This window comes from Emydura macquarii, unplaced genomic scaffold (assembly GCF_026122565.2).
Source record: "Emydura macquarii macquarii isolate MOO-44397 ecotype Brisbane River unplaced genomic scaffold, CSIRO-AGI_Emac_v2 contig_1859, whole genome shotgun sequence".
NCBI lineage: Eukaryota > Metazoa > Chordata > Testudines > Chelidae > Emydura > Emydura macquarii.
Window position 1 is genome coordinate 68,049 of NW_027131996.1, and position 19,558 is coordinate 87,606.

The 19,558-nt window shown below is 46.8% G+C and overlaps 1 protein-coding gene across 1 annotated transcript; it reads left to right on the plus strand.

Moving 5' to 3' along the window:
• Positions 1-4,354: 4,354 nt before the first annotated feature.
• Positions 4,355-12,003, plus strand: LOC137159334 (zinc finger BED domain-containing protein 6-like). Its single transcript, XM_067557493.1, has 2 exons — positions 4,355-5,093; positions 6,730-12,003. Exon 2 carries the CDS (start codon positions 8,304-8,306, stop codon positions 11,067-11,069), a length of 2,766 nt encoding a protein of 921 aa, XP_067413594.1. The 5' UTR covers positions 4,355-5,093; positions 6,730-8,303; the 3' UTR covers positions 11,070-12,003.
• Positions 12,004-19,558: the final 7,555 nt, after the last annotated feature.

The following is a 19,558-nucleotide window of genomic DNA, read 5'->3' on the forward strand; positions in this document are numbered from 1 at the left end:
ATTCTATCTATATAGAGCACCTAGCACAATGGGCCCCCATTTCTGATTGACCCTTAGGCACTACCACATTAAACATGATTAATAAATGATTAATCAATTAAACAAATGACAAATTCCAGTTTGGTTCTCAATTCAACGTGTATTTTAGCCAGAGTCTGGGAATACCTCTACTATAGTCTGGGTTAGATTCTCCCTTGTTATTCATGTCCACTCAGAAATAAGAATTAATTTCTGCATATCCAGCCAGTTGCTTTAGAAGGGTGATCTGAGAGCTTCCATTTCTTTGCTTTCACAGATCTGATGATCTAGTCATACAAGAGCTAGTTGAGAAGCTGGAAGAAAACATAACATAATCACTGGTAAAGTTTTCAGATAACACAACATTTGGGGAGTGCTATATAATGAAGAAGACAGGCCACTGATACAAATCTGATTTGTAGCTGATACACTTGGTATGCTGGACACAAGCAAATAATATGGATTTTAGTATGGCTAACTGTAAAATGCACATCTAGGAAGAAAGAATGTAGAATACTTACAAGATGGGGGGCTCTATCCTGGGAAACAGTTACTCTGAAAAAGATTTGGGGATGGGAGCATGAGCTCTCAGCTCTGGTTGAAAGGACCAGTGCACTCCTTGGTTACAGAAATGGGGGAATCTCGAGTAGGAGTTAAGAGGTTATTTTACCTCTGTATTTGACATAGCTGTGACTGCTGCTAGAATACTGGTTCTGGTGTTCACAATACTGGTTCCAGTTCTGGTGTTCACAACTCAAGATAGATGTTGAGAAACTGGAGTGGGTTCAGAGAAGAGCCAGGAGAATGACTGAAGGATTAGAAAACATGCCTTATAGTGATAGATTCAAGGAGCTCAATTTATTTAGCTTAACAAAGAGAAGGAGTGAATTGATCACAGTTTATAAGTACCTACATGGAGAACAAATATTCAATAATGGGTTCTTTAGTCTAGCAGATGAAGTATAACAAGATTCAATGGCTGGAAGGTGAAGCTAGACAAATTCAGACAGGAAATAAAGTGTACATTTTGAACAGTGAGAGTAATAACAACTGGAACAATTTGCCAAGGCTAAGGTGGATTCTTCATCACTGGCAATTTTTTAGATTTTATCTAAAATATATGTTATAGTTCAAACAGGAATTATTTCAGGGAAGTTCTCTGGCCTGTTGCACAGGAGGCTCAGACTAGATGATCACAGTCATCTCTTCTGATCTTGAAATCTATGAATCTATGCGAGGTCTCTGAATATCAGATTTTTTTCCCTCTTTCCCTGGTAGTTAATCAGAGCTGGAGTGACTACTTCCTAGAGACTGCATATATGGATACTCCCAGACAGAGGAAGCAATCCATCTCTTTCTCCTGGGCAGCATTTTCTCATCTGTCCAAATCATTATTATTTATTTTTGCATTATGGTAGTGGCTAGAGACCATAACCAAGATTGTGGTCCCATTGGGCCAAGCACTGCACAAACACAAAGCAAGTCAGCTCCTGCTCCAAAGAGCTTACAATCTGAATAGATGAGGCAAGCAAAAACTGGGAGGGGAAACAGAAGCACAGATATAGGAAGTGACTTGCTCAAGGCCTTGGTGCAGCCCAGTGGCAGAACCAGAAATAGAACCCAGGTCATATATTTATCATGTCAGGATCACGTTTATCTGTTAAGGTTCAGATTGTTATGCCCTTGCACACACTGAGTTATACCTTTTTACTCCAAAAGTATTCACACTGATGATGCGCATCTTATGTCAAGAACTTTCAACAGTAAAGTGATTGCAATCTAGACCTAAATGAGGAGTCTAGTAAAACTTGTGTCAAAAACATACCTCACTATGATGGGGCTCTTACCAGTGATTGAGCCTCCTAGACGCTAATGCAGTGCAAATAACAATAATAATAAATATTGTTTCTTCCATTGAATGAAGCAGCTTCGGAATCTTTCGAATATCCTGGCCAGATTCCATCTCTGGATCATCTGGTGCCCCCTGTATTTTGATCATCACAGAGTTTTTCTGGTGTTCAGAAAGCTCCAGGCGTACAGGGAAGAAATTCCCATTCCCAAGGCTTCTATGTCGCCAGCTCTTTCTCCTGATAATTCTGCTAATAGTGAATCTCCATTTCTTTTTAAGTCAAGCTCCATGAAACTTGATTTCACTATTAACAGGTCCTACTGGATATATTGTGACCACTAGGTATATTGTGTATCTAAGGCTGCATGCTATTGTATTATTTAAGGAGTATGTGATCATGTCGTTAAAGAGGGTATCATAATGATGTGTATGCACAAGGGGGCAGAGATAAGGTTACATATAAAGCATTAATGTTCACATTTCTTGACCTCAGCATGCTTGAATGAGCTATTCTAATGTTGCAGTAATATAGTGTTTTGTGGGGATGATGTTTATTATTATTGAATGAATTTACACATGCTCTCAACACTTAACTGTACCTTATCCAATCTTCTGACAACTCCAGTGATCAAAGACTTCTCAGTCTATCTTAGGAGTGACAGAGGTCCACATTTTCAAATTTGAGTGCCTAAAGTTAGTCATTAAGGACCAGATTTGTAAAGGAATTTAGGCATGACACCTAATAAGTGTCCTGACCTTCAGAGTTCCGGAGCAGCTAGCAGCTCCCACTGAGTTCCACATTTCTAGATTCCTAAATATGATTTCAAGTGCTTAACATTAAACAGCACATCTGACAATTTGGGCCTAAGTGGGATTTTTTTTCTTTTTACTGAAGAAGGATAGTCTAGTGGTTAGGATGCTAACCTGGGACTAAGGAAACCTGGGTTCAATTTCCTGCTTTACCATAGACTATATGTGGGCCTTCGGGCAAGTCACTTATATAGGTATAGCACTTCCCTACCTCACATGGTGTTGTGAGGGTGTATATACATAAAGAGGGTGATATGCTCAGACACTGATGATGAAGGCCATATAAATACTTTAGGGCTTGTCTACACAGAGACTTAGTGCATGGCAAGCTGGGGTGTAAAGCTACAGTGCTCTAGTCTACCACACTACATATCTACACTACACACTTTGGTAGATGCAAGTTACATCGATATAAAGCTATCCCAGTTAGTGTATCATGTGTGGTGCACCATGAGTAACTGTCCCAGTGTACAATCTGCCACCATCCAGTGCACTGTCTTTCAGGAAGTTTTGGCAGTGCTTGGTGAGGCAGAAACAAGTCGCACAGGATTGACTGGGAGCAAGAAGTGAACTTCCCAGCATGCAATTTTCTCCATCCCATAATGTCATCTATGTCTCATAGTTTTCACATGTTTTTTTTAAAAATCCCACAAACCCACGTGGGCCTCCTCGGTGTCCACTATCTCTGGCAGAAGCATGGAGCCTGCAGAGCTCTGCACTATTGTCATGAGTGTTGCAAGCACAGGACACACAATCCTCTAATATTTGCAGAGTCATAAGAAGAACCAAATCAGCATGGAACAAAACAATTTTTTGGAGAACAGGTTGCAGTGGGACATAGCAAAAATCAGTTCAAGGCAGCTGTTGACATTCACAGAGCAGTTGCAAATGGCTGTGATGCTTTTGGGCTCAAGAAACTGGAAGGATCACATCGTAATGTAGGCTGGGGATGATGAGCAATAGCTGCAGAACTTTCAGATGCACAAAGCCACATTTCTGGATCTGTGTGCCAAACTTGTCCCAGCCCTCCAGCGCAGGGACACCAGAATGAGAGCTGCACTGACCGTGGAGAAATGAGTGCTGATCACCCTGTGGATACTTGCAATGCCAGATTGCTACCAGTTAGTGGGGAATCATTTTGGAGTAGGAAAATCCACTGTGGAGGCTGTTGTCATGCAAGTGTGCATAGCCATTAATCAATCATCTTCTGCTGATCAGGACTCTGACTTTCAGCAATATGCAGGACAGAGCGGATATCCCTATTTTGGCACTAGACCACCTTGCCACAGAGTACATCAATAGAAAGGACTACTTTTCTATGGTTATGCAAGCATTGGTGAAAGTGGTTTCTAACAAAAGTTTATTTCAATATTATATTTTAATTCAATAATAATGCTAGCCATAAACACTACATATCTTCCACAAAAAGATTCTGAAAAAATGGATTTTTGTTTTCAAAAAGTTTTCCTGGAATTTTTTTTAATTCAGTTTGATTCACAATGAAAAAAAAAAGTGTTTTGATTCAAGTCAAATTAAAACAGAAAAGTTTTGCTTTTCAGTTATCTGTTTTTCCTCTCTTTTCCTTACCCCCTTTTTTTTCCCATGGGGGGGGGAGGGGGAGGGAGCACCCACAGGAAAAAACATACCAAACCAAAATAGAAAATGTTTCATTCTGGGTCAAAAATTATTAAACATTCTTCGATAAGCCTTTTTTTTGTGGAAAAACCACAACCAAAAAGCATCCACCAGCAATAGCTGACTAGTGCAGCCTGTGCAGCTAGTGCAGCTGACTAGTGCAGCCTGTTTGTAAGTTGCCAGCCGTGAGCCATCCTGCATTAGCCGTTGGCCTCCCTGCTCAGGAGCAGGTGTGTGAAGATAGGGGGAGATTCCAGGAGCCTGGGGGGTGCAGGATTTTGCAGTGCTTTGAGTCTGCTTCAGGGAGCGCCACAATAAAAGATCTCTGAGGGTGATGGGGCTTCCTGGAGGCCTGGCTGGCAGCAGGGGCACGTTTCTCTGGCACTCCCCTTCATTCTCTTCGGAGGTTTTTCTCTGTTCGGTTAGGAGAGAAAGAATCTGGTTGGATTTTCTGTCCCAGGGTTTCATTAGCTGAGGCCACCAGAGGGCTCTGGTTGTTGCCAAGGCAGGGAAGGCTGCTCTCTTTTTCTCTCACTGTTTTATCTATTTAGTGTATCGGGGGCTGAGCTTCCCGGGTCAAACGCAGCTGCTGCTGCATCCGTAGTGAGTGAGCTGGGGCGGGCTGATCAGCTGCTGCTCCCTAGCGGGGGTCTGTGCGGGGAGAGCCCTGCACCAGCGCCCCTCTGTGCCCAGCCTGGGGGGACTTTCTCCGCTGGCTGGAACCAGCCCCTGGGGCAGCCCCGAGCTCTGCTGACACCAGCTCCCGAGCCGCAGGCTGCAGGTGAGGGGAGAGACCCGGGGAAAGTGCCGGGGCCGGGCAGGAAAGTGACTCTGCGCAAACGGCCCCTCCTCGCCCCATCTCTGCTCCCGGGTGTCTGCGGGTCCCGGAGCTGCTGCCCCCACGCACGGACACAGCCAGGCTCTGACCCCTTAGCGCCTACAGGGGCCGATCCAGCCCCGGGAACGGGCCAGGGACCGAGTCTCCCAGCCGGAGGGGAGGGCAGAGGGAGAAGGAGAGAAACTGGAAGGGAAAGAAGGAAAAATTATAGAAGTTAAGTTCTGTGTCTTCATTTCCATTTTTCTTCAAAAAACACTCTCAAAAAAGATTTATTTTTTTTAGAAAATATTTTTATTCCCAGACACAGTTTAAACATTTAAACTTAATATGTGAACTACTGATTAATAAAACAGATTTTAAAAGTTAATACTAAGAATAATTGAGTTAAAATCCCAGCTGTTTCAAAGAACAAAGACAATTAGTAAAGGTGATAGATAAAGTCCTGGTTTCCCTATATTAGATAGACTTTTCGGGAGGGGAGGGGGAGTCAGTCACTTGTAACAATTAGACATATCAACCAAGATTTTCAAATATAGATGCAGGATGTTCTTTTCATAATACCATCATTAGTGGCATGATTTTCACCAGGGCTGAGCACTCAGAATGTGCCATTGAAGTCTTGGGGATTTGTTTCTTTTTTTGATCATTTGAAGTGTTAAAACAGATTACATGGTGGCACATTTGTATAATCATTCTTTGTATAAAATAAAGTCAATTGTTTTTATTTTAAAAAATGTAAACCAAAGGCCCACCGCTTTTCTCATTTGACACCAGATACTTATAAACACTTATAACACTGACCAGAGAATTTCATTCCATGATTCCTACATCCAGCCCAATAACTTGTGATGATTTAAAGATTCCAGGTGACCCACTTTTTACCAACTCCCTTAGTCAGCTCTTCATAACCCTCCCTGTTAAAAATGTTATTTCCATTTTGAATTTCTCTCATTTCAATATTAAGCCACTGTGCCTTATTCTGACATTGTCTGCTAGATTAAAGAGTCATCTGTTATCAGAAATCTTTTCATCATGTAGCTACTTATCGATCATGATCATAACCTTCTCTTTGATAAGCTAAATGATTCAGCTGCTTAGGTCTCTCAATGTAAGGCAGGTTTTCCAGACTTTGAATAATTCTCATAGCTTTTTTCTGAACCCTTTCCAAATGTGGATACCACAACTAGAAACGGTATTCCAATAGTGGTCTCTCCAATGCCATATATTAGGATAATATCACCTCTTCAACTCAGTATTCCCTTTATTCAAAGATTGCATTAAGCATTTTAACCACAGGATCACTTTGGGAGTGAATGTTCATTTGATTTCCACCATGACCCCTAAAACCCTTTTATTTAGCAGGAGTAAGAAATTATAAATCTGTGCTTAATTTCTCTCCTCTATTAAGTTTTTTCAAAGCCGTCCTTATGAGCTCTATGCCAGTGAACCCATTCACATGATCCAAAATAGATTATCAACACTTCTTTTTATTGTGATACTGTTTGTTCTTATTGCCAAGGGATTCAAACAAGACGGAGTGGCTGACACTTGGACTCTTGTTGTTTTTTATTTCCGGCAGATGATGGGATCGTGAGGGAGAAGGAGAAGGAGAATCTTGGTCTAAATGTCCTGAGGAAGGGAGAACCCATGAGATGTCTGTAAACAGATCCAAAGGGAAAGTTTCCCAGAGTCCACCCCACTGGAAATTTTATAGGAATAAGCGCCGGCTGGAAAGACAGCAGAGGAACACTCCAAAGGAGAGAGGGGGTCTCACCACCAAGGAGACCTCAGAGACATCATTTTCTACCAGCAGACCCCTCAAGGGAGAGAGGCAAAGTGCATGTGCTGACTGAGGGGCAAGGCTTCGCTCAGAGCTTAGACCTTACATGCTGTCAGAGGAGCCGTGTGGGAGAGAGAATCTCTGACCGTTCTGAGCATGCAGAAAGTATTGCTGACAAATCAGCTCTTACCCAGCCTCAGAGAACCTATGTGGGAGTGGAGCCCCATGAATATATGTACTCACAGTGGGAAAATCTTCAGTCAGAGGTTACACCACAATAGAGAGAAAAGATCCTGCCCTGCTCCGACAGTGGGAACATTGATCATTTGTGGATAGTAAGGGTGATGGGAGATGGAGATGTGTTTGTGGGTTGAGTGCTGATAACCAGTGAGCACGGGAGCTGGGTGACTTGTTTGTAAGATAGAACCTAGGACGAGGGAGCAGGTTCCTGACAGGAACTCGCTGACTCTGTGGGGTTTTGTGAGAGTGGACAGCATATGGCGGGAGGTGGGGTTTACTTTTTATTTCAGTGGCCCCTATGATGAGAGCTGGATAGTCTCAGTGCAGTTCCTAGCAGAACAGGCATCCGCGTGGCAAAAACTCTTTTTGTAGCTGGCATTTACAGATCCCTTGTCTGAGCAAAGAGGCCTTGACTGAGTGTATGGATCCCAGATAACGAGTTCTTTGCTGCTTGCCTGAAGTACGATTGGTGAGGACCTGCATAGAGCTGAGAGAAGAACTCTTTTTGCAAATTATTTACTCAGAAAATTATTCAAGCTCTCTTCCTGCTGGAGCCAGCAAACTGCAGATTCCTCTGATCTACTTCCTGTGGGAATTCCCTTGGTACGGTTTTGAGGTTTTTTTGGTAACTTTGGCTGGATGGTGAATAGTTTGCAGCAGTATTTGAGAGCCACAGCCTGAGCTGCTTTGGTTAGCAGCAACTGGACACATGGCATTTTCTCAGTGCCCTGGCACAAAAGGATGATGAAGAGAGAGGCTTGAAGACGCGGTTGTGAATGTCTCATGGAGAAGGGTCGGTTTAGCAGGGTAGGAGAGAAGGAGGTTAGGAAAGTAGATCATTTTAAACCTCTCCCTCAAGGCACCACTGGCCTTACCTCTGGGGTGCCATCCCTCGATAACGGGGGCTGCTGTCAGATTTATTGGCTGGGTGCAGGATTTCAATGTAACTTTCTCTTGCCACCTTTCCACCCCATAATCTCATGTGCATCCAGGGTCTGGTCAGACCCCTTGTTTGCTCATTTTAAGTGTCTCAGTGCCAGGCCTCTAGTGGGGATTTGTCCCCATTCCCCATCAGTGTTAAGCAAGGTCTTATATTAAACAGCCTATCAGCCGTTACCACTTTCTAGAGCACCATGAAGAGAAATAATCATAGCAGCAGAGGCTGGAGAAACTCTTCTGCCAAACAGCCACGCTTAAGCCCCAGGCAGCATGCAGCTAGCCCCAGCACTGGCACTGAACTAGGGTTATTGTCACAGCCATGCTTGTCTGCCAGCCGCCGATCACCACAATCCGCCACGCAGAAATATTGCTTGGCTGAGCCTGCTGTGTCCGGGATCATAGGGGAGTCAGGCACTGGAGGACCCCTCTTCATTCCAGACGAGGTATTGCAGGTTGTCAAGTCTGAGGCCGATGAGGATGGAGCCAGTGTGGCCGGGGAGGCGGGCTCATCAGGGGGTGACACACTTTCAGACTACTCTTCTGGCATAGATGGGGAAGCTCCCACGGAGCCGGTTACCCCGGAGGACATGGAGGAGAAGGAGGAGGAGGGCAGCGATGGGGTGGGACACCCTAGCACGCAGGAAGAGGGAGCCCAGCATCCGATGCTGATAACCTCATATTTCACCAGTGTCCAAAAGCAGGATGAGCTGGCCATCTGGAGCAGGGGAGATCTCAGTGTTGGGGCAAAGGAGACCACAGGGGACAGATGGGCAGAGCGCAATTCCCACAGCATCGTTTCCATCACATCCTGCATGCCTGCTGTGGCAACGCAGAGCCCAGGGCCCGGGAGATACCACCGGCAGAAATCATGGGTCTGGGAATATTTCTCTATTGATTCTGGGGACCCAACACGTGTCACCTGCATGATCTGCCAGCAGATGGTCAAGCGCGGGACTGACCCGAAGCGCTTGGGTACGTCGTCACTTGGCAACCACATCAAGCACAACCACAGCATTGTCTACATGCGCCAGAAGAACATGGGGGGACAGCAGCCCGGAATGGCAGAGCCCCTGACAGCACCACGTGGGGCTACACTCAAGGCCAGGCAGCGGAGTGGCACTGGTCGGGCCCCCAACATCGCCAGGAGACCAGGGGGCATCTACACCCACTTGTCTATTGATGAGAGCCTGAAGAGGGGCACCAAGTACCATCGAGCTCACCCTCGAGCTCTGGCACTGAATGCCGCCTGCGCCAAGATGCTGGCCCTTGACCTCCTACCTTTCTCCCATGTAGAAGGTGAGGGCTTCCGGGAGATGATGGCGGCAGCTGCCCCTCGCTGGCAGGTGCCCAGTCGCTCCTTCTTCTCAAAGAAGGCCGTGCCGGAGTTGTGTCGGGCAGTGAAGGCTGCAGTGTTGCAGAGGCTGGGGGGCTGTGAGGGCGGCCGTGTGCACCTGACGATGGATATGTGGACCAGTGGGCAAACCACCAACTACATGTCCATCAGCGCCCACTGGGTGAGCATGAGCAACAGCAGCATCTTGCGCCAGCATGCCACCCTCTACATATGTGGCCTGGAGAAGCAGCACGGCACTGGGCATGTGCTGGAAAGGCTGCGGGGTGTCATCAGAGAGTGGCTGATGCCCCTCTCTCTCTCAGCGGGCTTTGTGGCCTCAGACGATGGACAGAGCGTGTGGCGGGCATTGCGGGAAGGCGGCTTCCCCCGTGTCACCTGCTTGGCGCACTGCCTGGGCCTGGTGGTGCGGGAGTTCCTGCACAGCAATGAGGAGGTGGACCGGGTGCTGGCAGTGGCCAGGAAGATCTGTGCCCACTTTGGGCGCTCCTACGCTGCCCGCCACCTGCTCTGGGAGCTGCAGGTGGAGAATCAGCTGCCGCGGCACCAGCTAAAGAAGGAGGTGGCAGCACGGTGGAGCTCTACCCTGCATATGCTGGAGCGGCTGTATGAGCAGCGAGCCGCCGTCCAGGCCTTCTGCCTGCGCCATTCCTCCCAGGCCCAGCGAGACGGCGGGCTGCACCTGGCCCAGGCTGACTGGCCCCTCATCCGCACCTTGTGCCAGATCCTGCGGCCCTTCGATGACGCCACCAAGCTGGTGAGCGGGACGGACGCCAGCATCAGCCAGGCCATACCGCTCATCTGTCTGCTGGAGAAGAAGCTGCTCTCACTGGTGCAGCAATATGAAGGTGAGGAGGAGGAGACTGGCCTGGTGCTGGCTCACAGCCTGCTGCAAACCCTGCGAGGTAACCGGCAGATTGCTGAGATCCGCGGCCAGGAGCACTATGTCCTGGCCACCTATGTGGACCCCCGCTTCAAGAACAACATGGCCTCCTTTGTGCCCGAAGGGGAGGGCGGTCTGCACCGCTGGACACAGAGACTCGTTGATGAGGTGGCTGAGAATATCCGGGATGTCCGTGACCACGGCGCCAGCCGGAGACATACACAGCAGCAGCGCGAGGGCAGTGCCTCAGATCGGGGCAGGTCCCTGTGGGACAGCCTGGAGGACTTCGGCCTCATCAGCGTGGCCCCTGTGCTCCTGGACTCAGCCAAGGCCCAGGCAGCCCAGATTGTGGAGGGCTACCTGCAGGACACCGTGGTCCTATCTGCTAGTGCCGAGCCCTTGCTTTATTGGCAGCTCAAAAGGGATGTGTGGTTGCCCCTCTTCCAGGTGGCTGTGCAACACCTGAGCTGCCCCCCCTCCAGCCTATATTCTGAGCAGCTCTTCACCACTGCAGGGACCATCGTGCGGAACAGGCGGACTTGCCTCTCCACCGGCAGTGTGGAGAGCCTGGCCTTCATCAAAATGAACAAGCACCTGCTCCCACGGGAGTACCGGGTACCAGAGCATGTGGCCAGTGCCAGGGACACGGCCATGCAGGACCTGGAGGAAGAAGGGGAGGAGGAGGAGGAGGAGGATGATGAGGAAGATAACAGGGAGGGACTCTGACACAGATGCCAGCTCCTTAATGTGCTTGGTGCTGGAAACCAGCCTATGACTGCCTCGTTCACACTGAGAGCCGACATTGCATTTTTTCTTGGCGACCAATTGTACAATATGCTTTCATGTGTGGGCGTGAGATGGGTGCAGAGTACAGCAATGGGTATTGGGGCCAGTCGCCACCTTAGAACGGTTTCCTCCCAGGCTTTGTTTTGGGTTGCGGTTCATGGACATTTGTATAGAGCTTGGCAAAATGTTTCGGTCAAATAGTTTAGTTGCCGCAACCTGCATTTCATGGTGCACAATGACAAATTCAGGTCAAATTCAGCAAATAGTTGCAGCTGAATAAAAAAAAAAAAGGTCAAAATGATTTATTTTGACATTTTCAAAACAAAACGTTTTGACTTTTCATTTCAAAATGGTGTTTCATTAGAAATGTAGCTGGATTGAATTTTTAAAATGGTAAAAACCACTTGAAAATGAAATGAAAACCTGAAAATAATTTGCATTGGTTTGAACAAACTTTTGCTTGACCAGAAATGAATTTTTTTCCTAATTTGTTTGGTTCAGTCACCAAATGAAAAATCAACTGTTCACTCAGCTCTACATTTGTATTCTGCTGCTTCTTTGTGCCCAGCTGCAAATGGGCAGATGCAGGGAGAGTGGCCCCATGTTTTTCACTGTAATTATCATCATCCGTCTATTTGTATATCTGTGTATATATGTATATGTGTGTGTCTATATATATATATATCGCAGCACTTTGATCTGTAATGGGAAATTGTTGTGTATTCCCTGGAAAAGGGCAATGTTATTGTCCAGTTTAAAACACCACATTGGAGCCTGTAAATAGACAGCTGTGAACCCCTTAGCACATGATGCTGCTGCTGACAGAGTCCTTCAGTTTATGGGCATTAATTTGTATAAAGATTTGGTCATAGAATCATAGAAGATTAGAGTTGGAGGTCATCTAGTCCAACCCCCTGCTCAAAGCAACCTCAGCTAAATCATCCCAGCCAGGGCTTTGTCAAGTCGCAGCTTAAAAACCTCTAACGATGGAGATTCCACCGCCTCCCTAGGTAACCCAGGGTCATCCACAGCCCTGCCACTGACTTGTCCTCAGTTGTCTCTAGTCCATAGGCCATCAGCAAGGAAAGTTCTAGTGGAGGGGTGTGGGTTGGGAAAACAGTAAAGCCATTTTGGGGTACCAGATAAATTATCTCTTTGGATGCTCTGCTTTACGGGGACTCCTGCCCTTCGATTTATAAGGCCTGTCAGCAAATAGGCTGCAGAAAAAAATGCCCTAGCAATGATGAGATTCTGGAAACTTTTTATACATGGTCACCTGTATAGCTCATCTCTGAAATGTTTTCAGAAAATGACCTGAAAATTAAGGCCAATATTTTCAAAAACTAGGTGACTAAAATTATGGGCCTAACAGTGAGATTTTCAAAAGGGCATACACACAAGTCTGATTGATTTTCTATGTAATTATGCTTCTAACTCCTATAGGTGCTTTTATTCAAGAAAATGAATTAAACCTGGGAGAGGGCTTCTAGGAAGATCAGGGAAATGTAGACCCTGTCTTATGAGAGGAAATCAAAGAGTTTGGCTTGGTTAGCTGCACAGAACAAAGGCTGAGAGGGGATGTGATTACTCTCTATGAATATATCAGGGAAGTGAATACCAGGGAGGAAGAAAAGCTGTTGAAGCTAATAGACAATATTGGCAAATGGGTGTAAACTGGCAGTGAATAAATTCAGGCTGGACATTAGAACAGAGTTTCTAACCATCGGAGGACTGAGGTTCTGGAACAGCCTCCCAATAGGAGAAGTGGGGGCAACCTAACTAGTTTTAAGATGGAGCTTGATAAATTTATGAGCATGATTATCTGATTGGGCTGCCTCCGATAGAAGAGGACTTAACTCGATGATCCATGAGGTCCCTTTCTATGAAAATCTCACTGTAAAGCTGAAAGTTAATGTAGATGCCTAAATATGGATTCAGGTGCTTAACTTTGGGCACCAGCCTTTGAAAATAATGACAGAAGTGCAGTCACCAGCAATGTCTGCACTCACTGTTCAGTGCTAAATGGGTTCCCTCCCCGATAATTTGAATAAAGACTGTATATTTAAAAGGAGACATATTCCTCACCCAAAAATACCTTAGGATTTATTTACATTATTTTTGCATAATTCCCTGTTTTTATTTATGTGCTGTGAGGACACTAAACCTGAAACATTCTTTTTTAATTATTGTAAAGCAAAATTTGTAACTGTTATCTTTTATTTCCCCACAAACAATATTATCATTTCGATTGCCAGAAATGGTCTTTTATGTGCTTTGCTGTCCAGAGGAGCTCTTGGACTCTGGGGTGCTGACGGTGCTATGTTGGGAACTGAATGACTGACACGCTTCTAGTAGCTGTCCCAGATCCCCTTGTCTCTGATCTGTCCCCACTTTCTGCTACTGCTGGGTTTTGGAGGCAGTGATTTCCTAGTGGATAGAACATGGCAGTGCACAGGGGTTCAGGAGCCTTGGGTTCTGTTCTGTGCTCTGCCACCAACCTGTTGGGTGACCTGGAAAGATGCTGCCCCCTCTGTACCTCAGTTTCCCCATCTGTAAAATGGAGTTAATAATACCAACTTCCTTTGTAAAATGCTTTGAGATCTGCTGATGAAACGTGCTGTATAAGAACTAGTTGTTATTGTGTGTGGTTGGCAGCCAAGTATGGTCAACTGGATGGGGCACTAGACTGAAACGCAGTACACCTGGGGACTGTTCCTGCTTCTGCCACTGACCTGCTGTGTGACCAGTCTCCCTCCCACTATTGGTTTTCCTTGTCTTTTAGACTGTAAGCACCGCCAGACAGTAACTTGCTCACTCTTTATCTGTACAGCACCTGACACAGTGGGGCCCTGATCTTGGTTAATAATGCCAATGCCAAATCCCATTCCTCCACCACTGGTCAAAAGCCATGAACTGAGGGTTGCAGAGGGGCTAACTCTCTCCACCACACGGTCTGAGCATTTCATATGCAAAGAATTTAGCTTTATCCCCACCCAGAGCTAGGTCAATCTTGCTATCCCCATTGTTCAAAGAGGGACCTCAGGCATAGAGACCAAGTGACTGACCCAGGGACATACATATAGGGCATGTCTACACTGCAATTAAAACCAGTGGCTGACTTGGGCTTGCGGGGCTCGGGCTGCAGAACTGTAGTGTAAATGTTTGGGCTCAGGCTGGATGGAGCCCAGGCTCTGCAGCCCTCCCCACTTGCAGGGTCCCAGAGTTTAGGCTCCAGTCCGAGACCGAATGTCTACACTGCAGTTTTACAGCTCAGTAGCCTGAGCCCTGCAAGCTCAAGTCAGTTGCCATGGGCCGGCCATGGGTGTGTCATTGCAGTGCAGCCATATCCCTAGAGTCAGGGACAGAGCCAGGAACTAAACCTACAGCTCAGGAATCCCACACTCGTGCCTTAGCCACAAGCCTATTCTTCCTTACCTGCCCTTGTCCTCAGTGCTGTACTGCTTCGATCCCCTTCTCTCAGCCTGCCTCTTCCTCTTGCACCCACAGAGCAAATGTGCAGAGGTGCCCTGCCAAGCATGCCAAGGCAGTTTTAAAATCCATGAGGACTCAAGCATGCAAGCTGGTCATCGGCTCGCTGCCAGCACCTGTGCAAGCAGATGGCACACACAGGCCATGGGCTCAGCCAAAGCCCTGATAGCGTTGGGCCATTATTCAGACCAAGTGTGTGAAGGGGGAAGTGTGTATAACATCTCCCCTTCCCTTCCCTTTTGGGTCCACCTGTGGGGCTTCAATCTAGGACAGCTGCATCTGAAATGCACATGCTGCTACTACTACATGAATTGCTGGATCAGTGCCATTGGTTTACACCTGGCAGGGACTCATAGACCTCTCAGCTACTAAAGAAGGATAGGGCTGCTCTGGGCCAGTATGTTACATTTGTATGTGCCCTGCTCCAGCTGTGGATACAGAGGGATTCTGTTCTAGGTACTACTTGTGTATTTGAAACATGAATGCAGGGGTTCCGCCTGGGCCAGTTAGCTTAGACAAAGGGGCTCATAGCTCCCATTGTACCCCTGTTATTAACATGTCTTTCTCTGTGCTGTAACCCCCACCTCTGTCTGTGATGCAAAAGGTCTGGGATGAGGATCAAACTGCACTTGGAGAGGGACCTGCAGCTGACAAAATGTTTGAGCCAGAAAAACCCCAAGCCCCATTGATGATGCTATTTCTGTCTCTGGGTCTTCATCTCCATTCCTGTCCTGTTTCAGTGGTACTGGAGACTCACAGCCTCACCAGGAGAATAGGTAGATCTGAGCCTACTCAGAACTGGGGCAGGAGATAGAGCCACTTCCAGAAGGGTGATGGTTTATCTCCATCTCCCCAGCATTTGTCTCCTCTCTCTGGACTGTTTTTATCCTCTGAGGCCAATAAAACCTGATACAAAAAGGTCCCAGCTCCTCCTTTAGATGGAGCAGCTTTAGCACTCCAGACATTCTCAGCAGTATCCATGCCTGGATCCAGCCTCTTGCTCTATCTTACCTGATCTCACCAAACATTAGGGACATGTTGCAAGTTACAGAGTCTTGCTGATGGAGGCTGGGGCCTCGTTAATCGGAGCTGGTATTTCCCTGGTTGGTATCTGCTAAGATGGGGTGGGTTGGGCCAGGATATGTATGAGAGGTCTTTGATGAAAGCATTGGTTATGACAGAGATAGTGCTGGTGCTGCATTCTCCTTTATTGCCTCTCCTGAGCTTGTGTAGCAGTGTCTCAAACTGCATCAGCTAAGGATTTCCTGTTGTGTTTGTATTACAGCAGCAGCGAGTGCCCCAGTCAGAGCCCAGCATCCCTTGTGCTGGGCCCTGCAGAGAGACATACTGATGGATAGGCCGTGCCCTGAGGAGCTTACCAGCTAAGCAAACCAGGCAGACACAGGAAGGATCATTTCCCCTTTTACAGATGGGGAAGTGAGGGACATGCCCGGGGCACACGGGGAACTGGTGACGGATCTAGGAACTGAACGCAGCTCTCCTGGAGCCCAGTTCCATGCCCTACCAAGACCAGCCTGCTATGGGCTGGTGGCCGCTGCGTAACTATAAATCATCTCCTAACTACGAGCTGTCAGAATCAGAGTGCTTTGGCACCAACCAGACCTAAATTCCCCCATTCCCCAAATCTGCTGACCTGTCCCTGTGACTTTCCTGGAATACTTTGTTCCCTCATTTTCATCCCTAGCCCTGGCCCAGTAGACAGGGACAGCCATTAGTGAATATGAAAACTGGGGCAAAGCTGGTATTTTTCATCCCATCACCCTACAGAGCCAAGAAGCATTCCCACCCTATTGCTCTAGCCTCTTCCAGTCCCTGATGCACTGCGCCACTGCTAGTAGCAGGGTAGCATGGCTCAAGTAGCAAGGAGACCCTGGTCTCCTGAAAGTGATGCCTGCTGAGAAGACACCCATTAGGCAGAATTCCCTCCCACATCCCAATGTCTAAGGGCCTATGCTTTTTCTCACCCCAGGAGGCTGGCCTGGGAGTCTGAATGGGGGCTGGGGAGCAATGCTGGAAAGTGGGGAGGATCCAGCAAAGCAGCAGCGACTGATGTTGCATTAAGCTGGCAGCTGAAACAATCGGGAATCATTTCTATTCAGTGCATGTGTTTGCAGCCTTGGGAGATGGTAGCCAGACTGCACCAGGTAAGTCAAGCAGGAGCTGCAGGGGATTGACCCAGAGATCTCCACCTGGCTTCTGTGTCCATAGAGCTGGAGAGCAAGAGAGCTCTTCACCTGCAAACCCAGGGCTTTATGAATTGACTCATCAGCTACTGTGTGCATGGTGCTCTTAGAATGGAAGGAGCCTAGCAGTGCCCAATTACGCTGTGTCTGGGTGTGATCTAGACAGAAGGCTAGAGATGCAGCTACTAGTTTACATGCTGCAAGGTGTGGACACAGGAGAGCAGGTCAGATAAAGGCTAGAACTTGTATATTGGTTTGTGTTTTTGATTGTACTTAAGTGCAAGAAACCAGATCCTCAACTGATGTAAATTGGAAGGTGACCAACACAGTCCAGTAAGGCAAAATGATCTAGTGCAGTGTTTCTCAATTAAATTTGGCCACGGAACCCTTTTGAACTCCATAAATAATTGCGGAACTCCCCAAACTCTTAACACCAAACATCAGCATTTCTCAATTAAATTTCACTTAAATTACACTTGCACTAGATACCCTCCGCCGACAAATCCGGGGCATCTTCCCTTTTTCGGCAGCGCAGAGAACAGCTGCTCTCGGCGGCGCGGAGAACAGCTGAGTGGCGGCACGGAGAACAGCTGCTCACGGAACCCTAACAGTGTTCCCGCGGAACCCCAATTGAGAAACACTGATCTAGTGGATGGGTCATGGGACTAGGGCGCTAGGTTTTCTTCCTGGCTCTACCACTGACCTGGCATGTGACCTTAGGCAAGTCACTTCACTGCTCTGTGCCTCAGTTTCCCCTCCCTCTCTCTAGATTAAAATATTAAAAATCATGAGTCCGGCTTCTCAAAATCAGGATCATAGTTTAAAAATCATATTACTTTAAAAAAGAAGCAGCAGCAACAGTAGTATTTTGGACCATTTTTCTTTGTTTTCTGGTTTTGAACCTTTCTGTGCCCTTAGTTATGTTCTCAAGCTTTTCTCTGCACCCATGAGAGCCAGAAACTTACTTTTTTTTAAAGAAAGCAGAGATTCTCACATATTCACAGGATTCCAGGAGCTAGAGATTTAAGAAATAACCAACTATTACAAGACTCACAATAGAATTGTGAGCATTGTGCAGCATGACATCTATCACTATGTTCATGCACTGTGGGGCTCTGATCTTGGTTCAGGTCTCTGTGTACTACCATGATCTAAATTTACAACAATAAGGTGACTTTTGTGAGATGAGGCTCTGGTTTCCGTTTTAGTGGTTTCTTTAAATTGAACCCATGTCTCTGAAAGGCCAATCAAGTGCTCTACCACTAGCCAATCCTACTTCTTTGTTACAGCCTTGAGGTCCCAGCTACACATTCAGAGCTAGATTCTCTCCAGCTCCAACTCACTCAACACTGGAGAGACAAAGGAAGGTGGTGGGGCTGACAGAGAGTTTGTTATGGCTCCTTGCTTCATAAACTGCATCTGCTCTCCACCAGCATATCTTAGAGTAGTCTAGGGATTGCTTTAATACACACCAACTATGGTCTGTAAGGGACAAAATGCAGCTGCGCTCTGCTCTGCCCCCGACACAATCACTATGCCACTGTTAGGAGCCGGCTATGTGTCAGCAAAGTGCCCCCTCCCACCCCAGGGGAATCATCACCTGACTAGCTAAAGTGAGAACTAAGAAGGGGGAAGAGAATCCAGCCTCTGAGGCTGAGAGGTGCAGTTCAGCGGCCCCTGTCATGGCAACTCACCCTTGTGTTTCCTTGGGGGTGTTTCATTCTTTTGAAGTCTCTCATTTCCCTGCACATTGATTTTTGTATTGACTGGAACTATGCGCTAAGTACTCAGTGTTCTTTCCCAAAATCAACCAAAGCAACTGGACTGAAATTGAGGCCCTAGATGAGAAAGGCCCTATATCCCATTCCCTGACCAGTCCCCACCAGATCTCAAAAAGTAGTCAATGTGGAATAATCATCAAAAGGGTGTTTCTAGGGGTTTGGCAGGGATTGGATCTAGGCCCAAAACTATTCAACATTTTCACTAATTATCTAGAAGTAAATATAAAAAATCACTGCTGATAAAGTATGCAGATGACACAGAGATTGGCAGAGTGGTAAATAATGAAGAGGACAGGTTAATCATACAGCGTGATCTGGAGTGCTTGGCAAACTGGACCCATTCAACAAAATGGGTTTTAGTGCAGCCAAATGCAGTTATGCGCCTAGGAACAGAATAGTGGACTCTATCCTGGAAAGCAGTGACTTTGGAAAGTACTTAGGGGTCACAGTGGACAAGCAAATCAACACGAGCTCCCAGTGCAACGTGATCCTTGGGTGTATAAACGGGAATAGTGAGTAGGAGTCGGGAGTTGATTTTACTTCTGAGACCGACACTGGAATACTGTGTCTAACTCTGGCATCCACATTTTAAAAACATTGCAGAGGGTGCAGAAAAGAGATCCAATGATCATGGGATGGCTGGAGAAAATGCCTTACAATGACAGGCATAAAGAGCTCAATCTGTTTAGTTTATCAAGAAGATTGAGTGGTGACTTGATTGTAGTGGTTAAGCACCTTCATGGGGAGAAAATACTGGGTCCTAAAGAGCTCTTTGACCTAGCAGAGAAAGGCAGAACAAGAACTAATGGCTGGAAGCTGAAGCCAAATTCAGATTAGAAATAAGGCTCACATTTTTAACACAGGGGGACAAATTCCCAATGAAAGTGGTGGCTTCTCCATCTCTTGATGTCTTCACATCCAGATTGGAGGCCTTTCTGGAAAAGATGCTTTGGCT

What these genes read in the sequence shown, in the direction of transcription:
- LOC137159334 (XM_067557493.1), top strand. Translation starts at nt 8,304, where the DNA reads ATGAAGAGAAATAATCATAGCAGCAGAGGCTGGAGAAACTCTTCTGCC.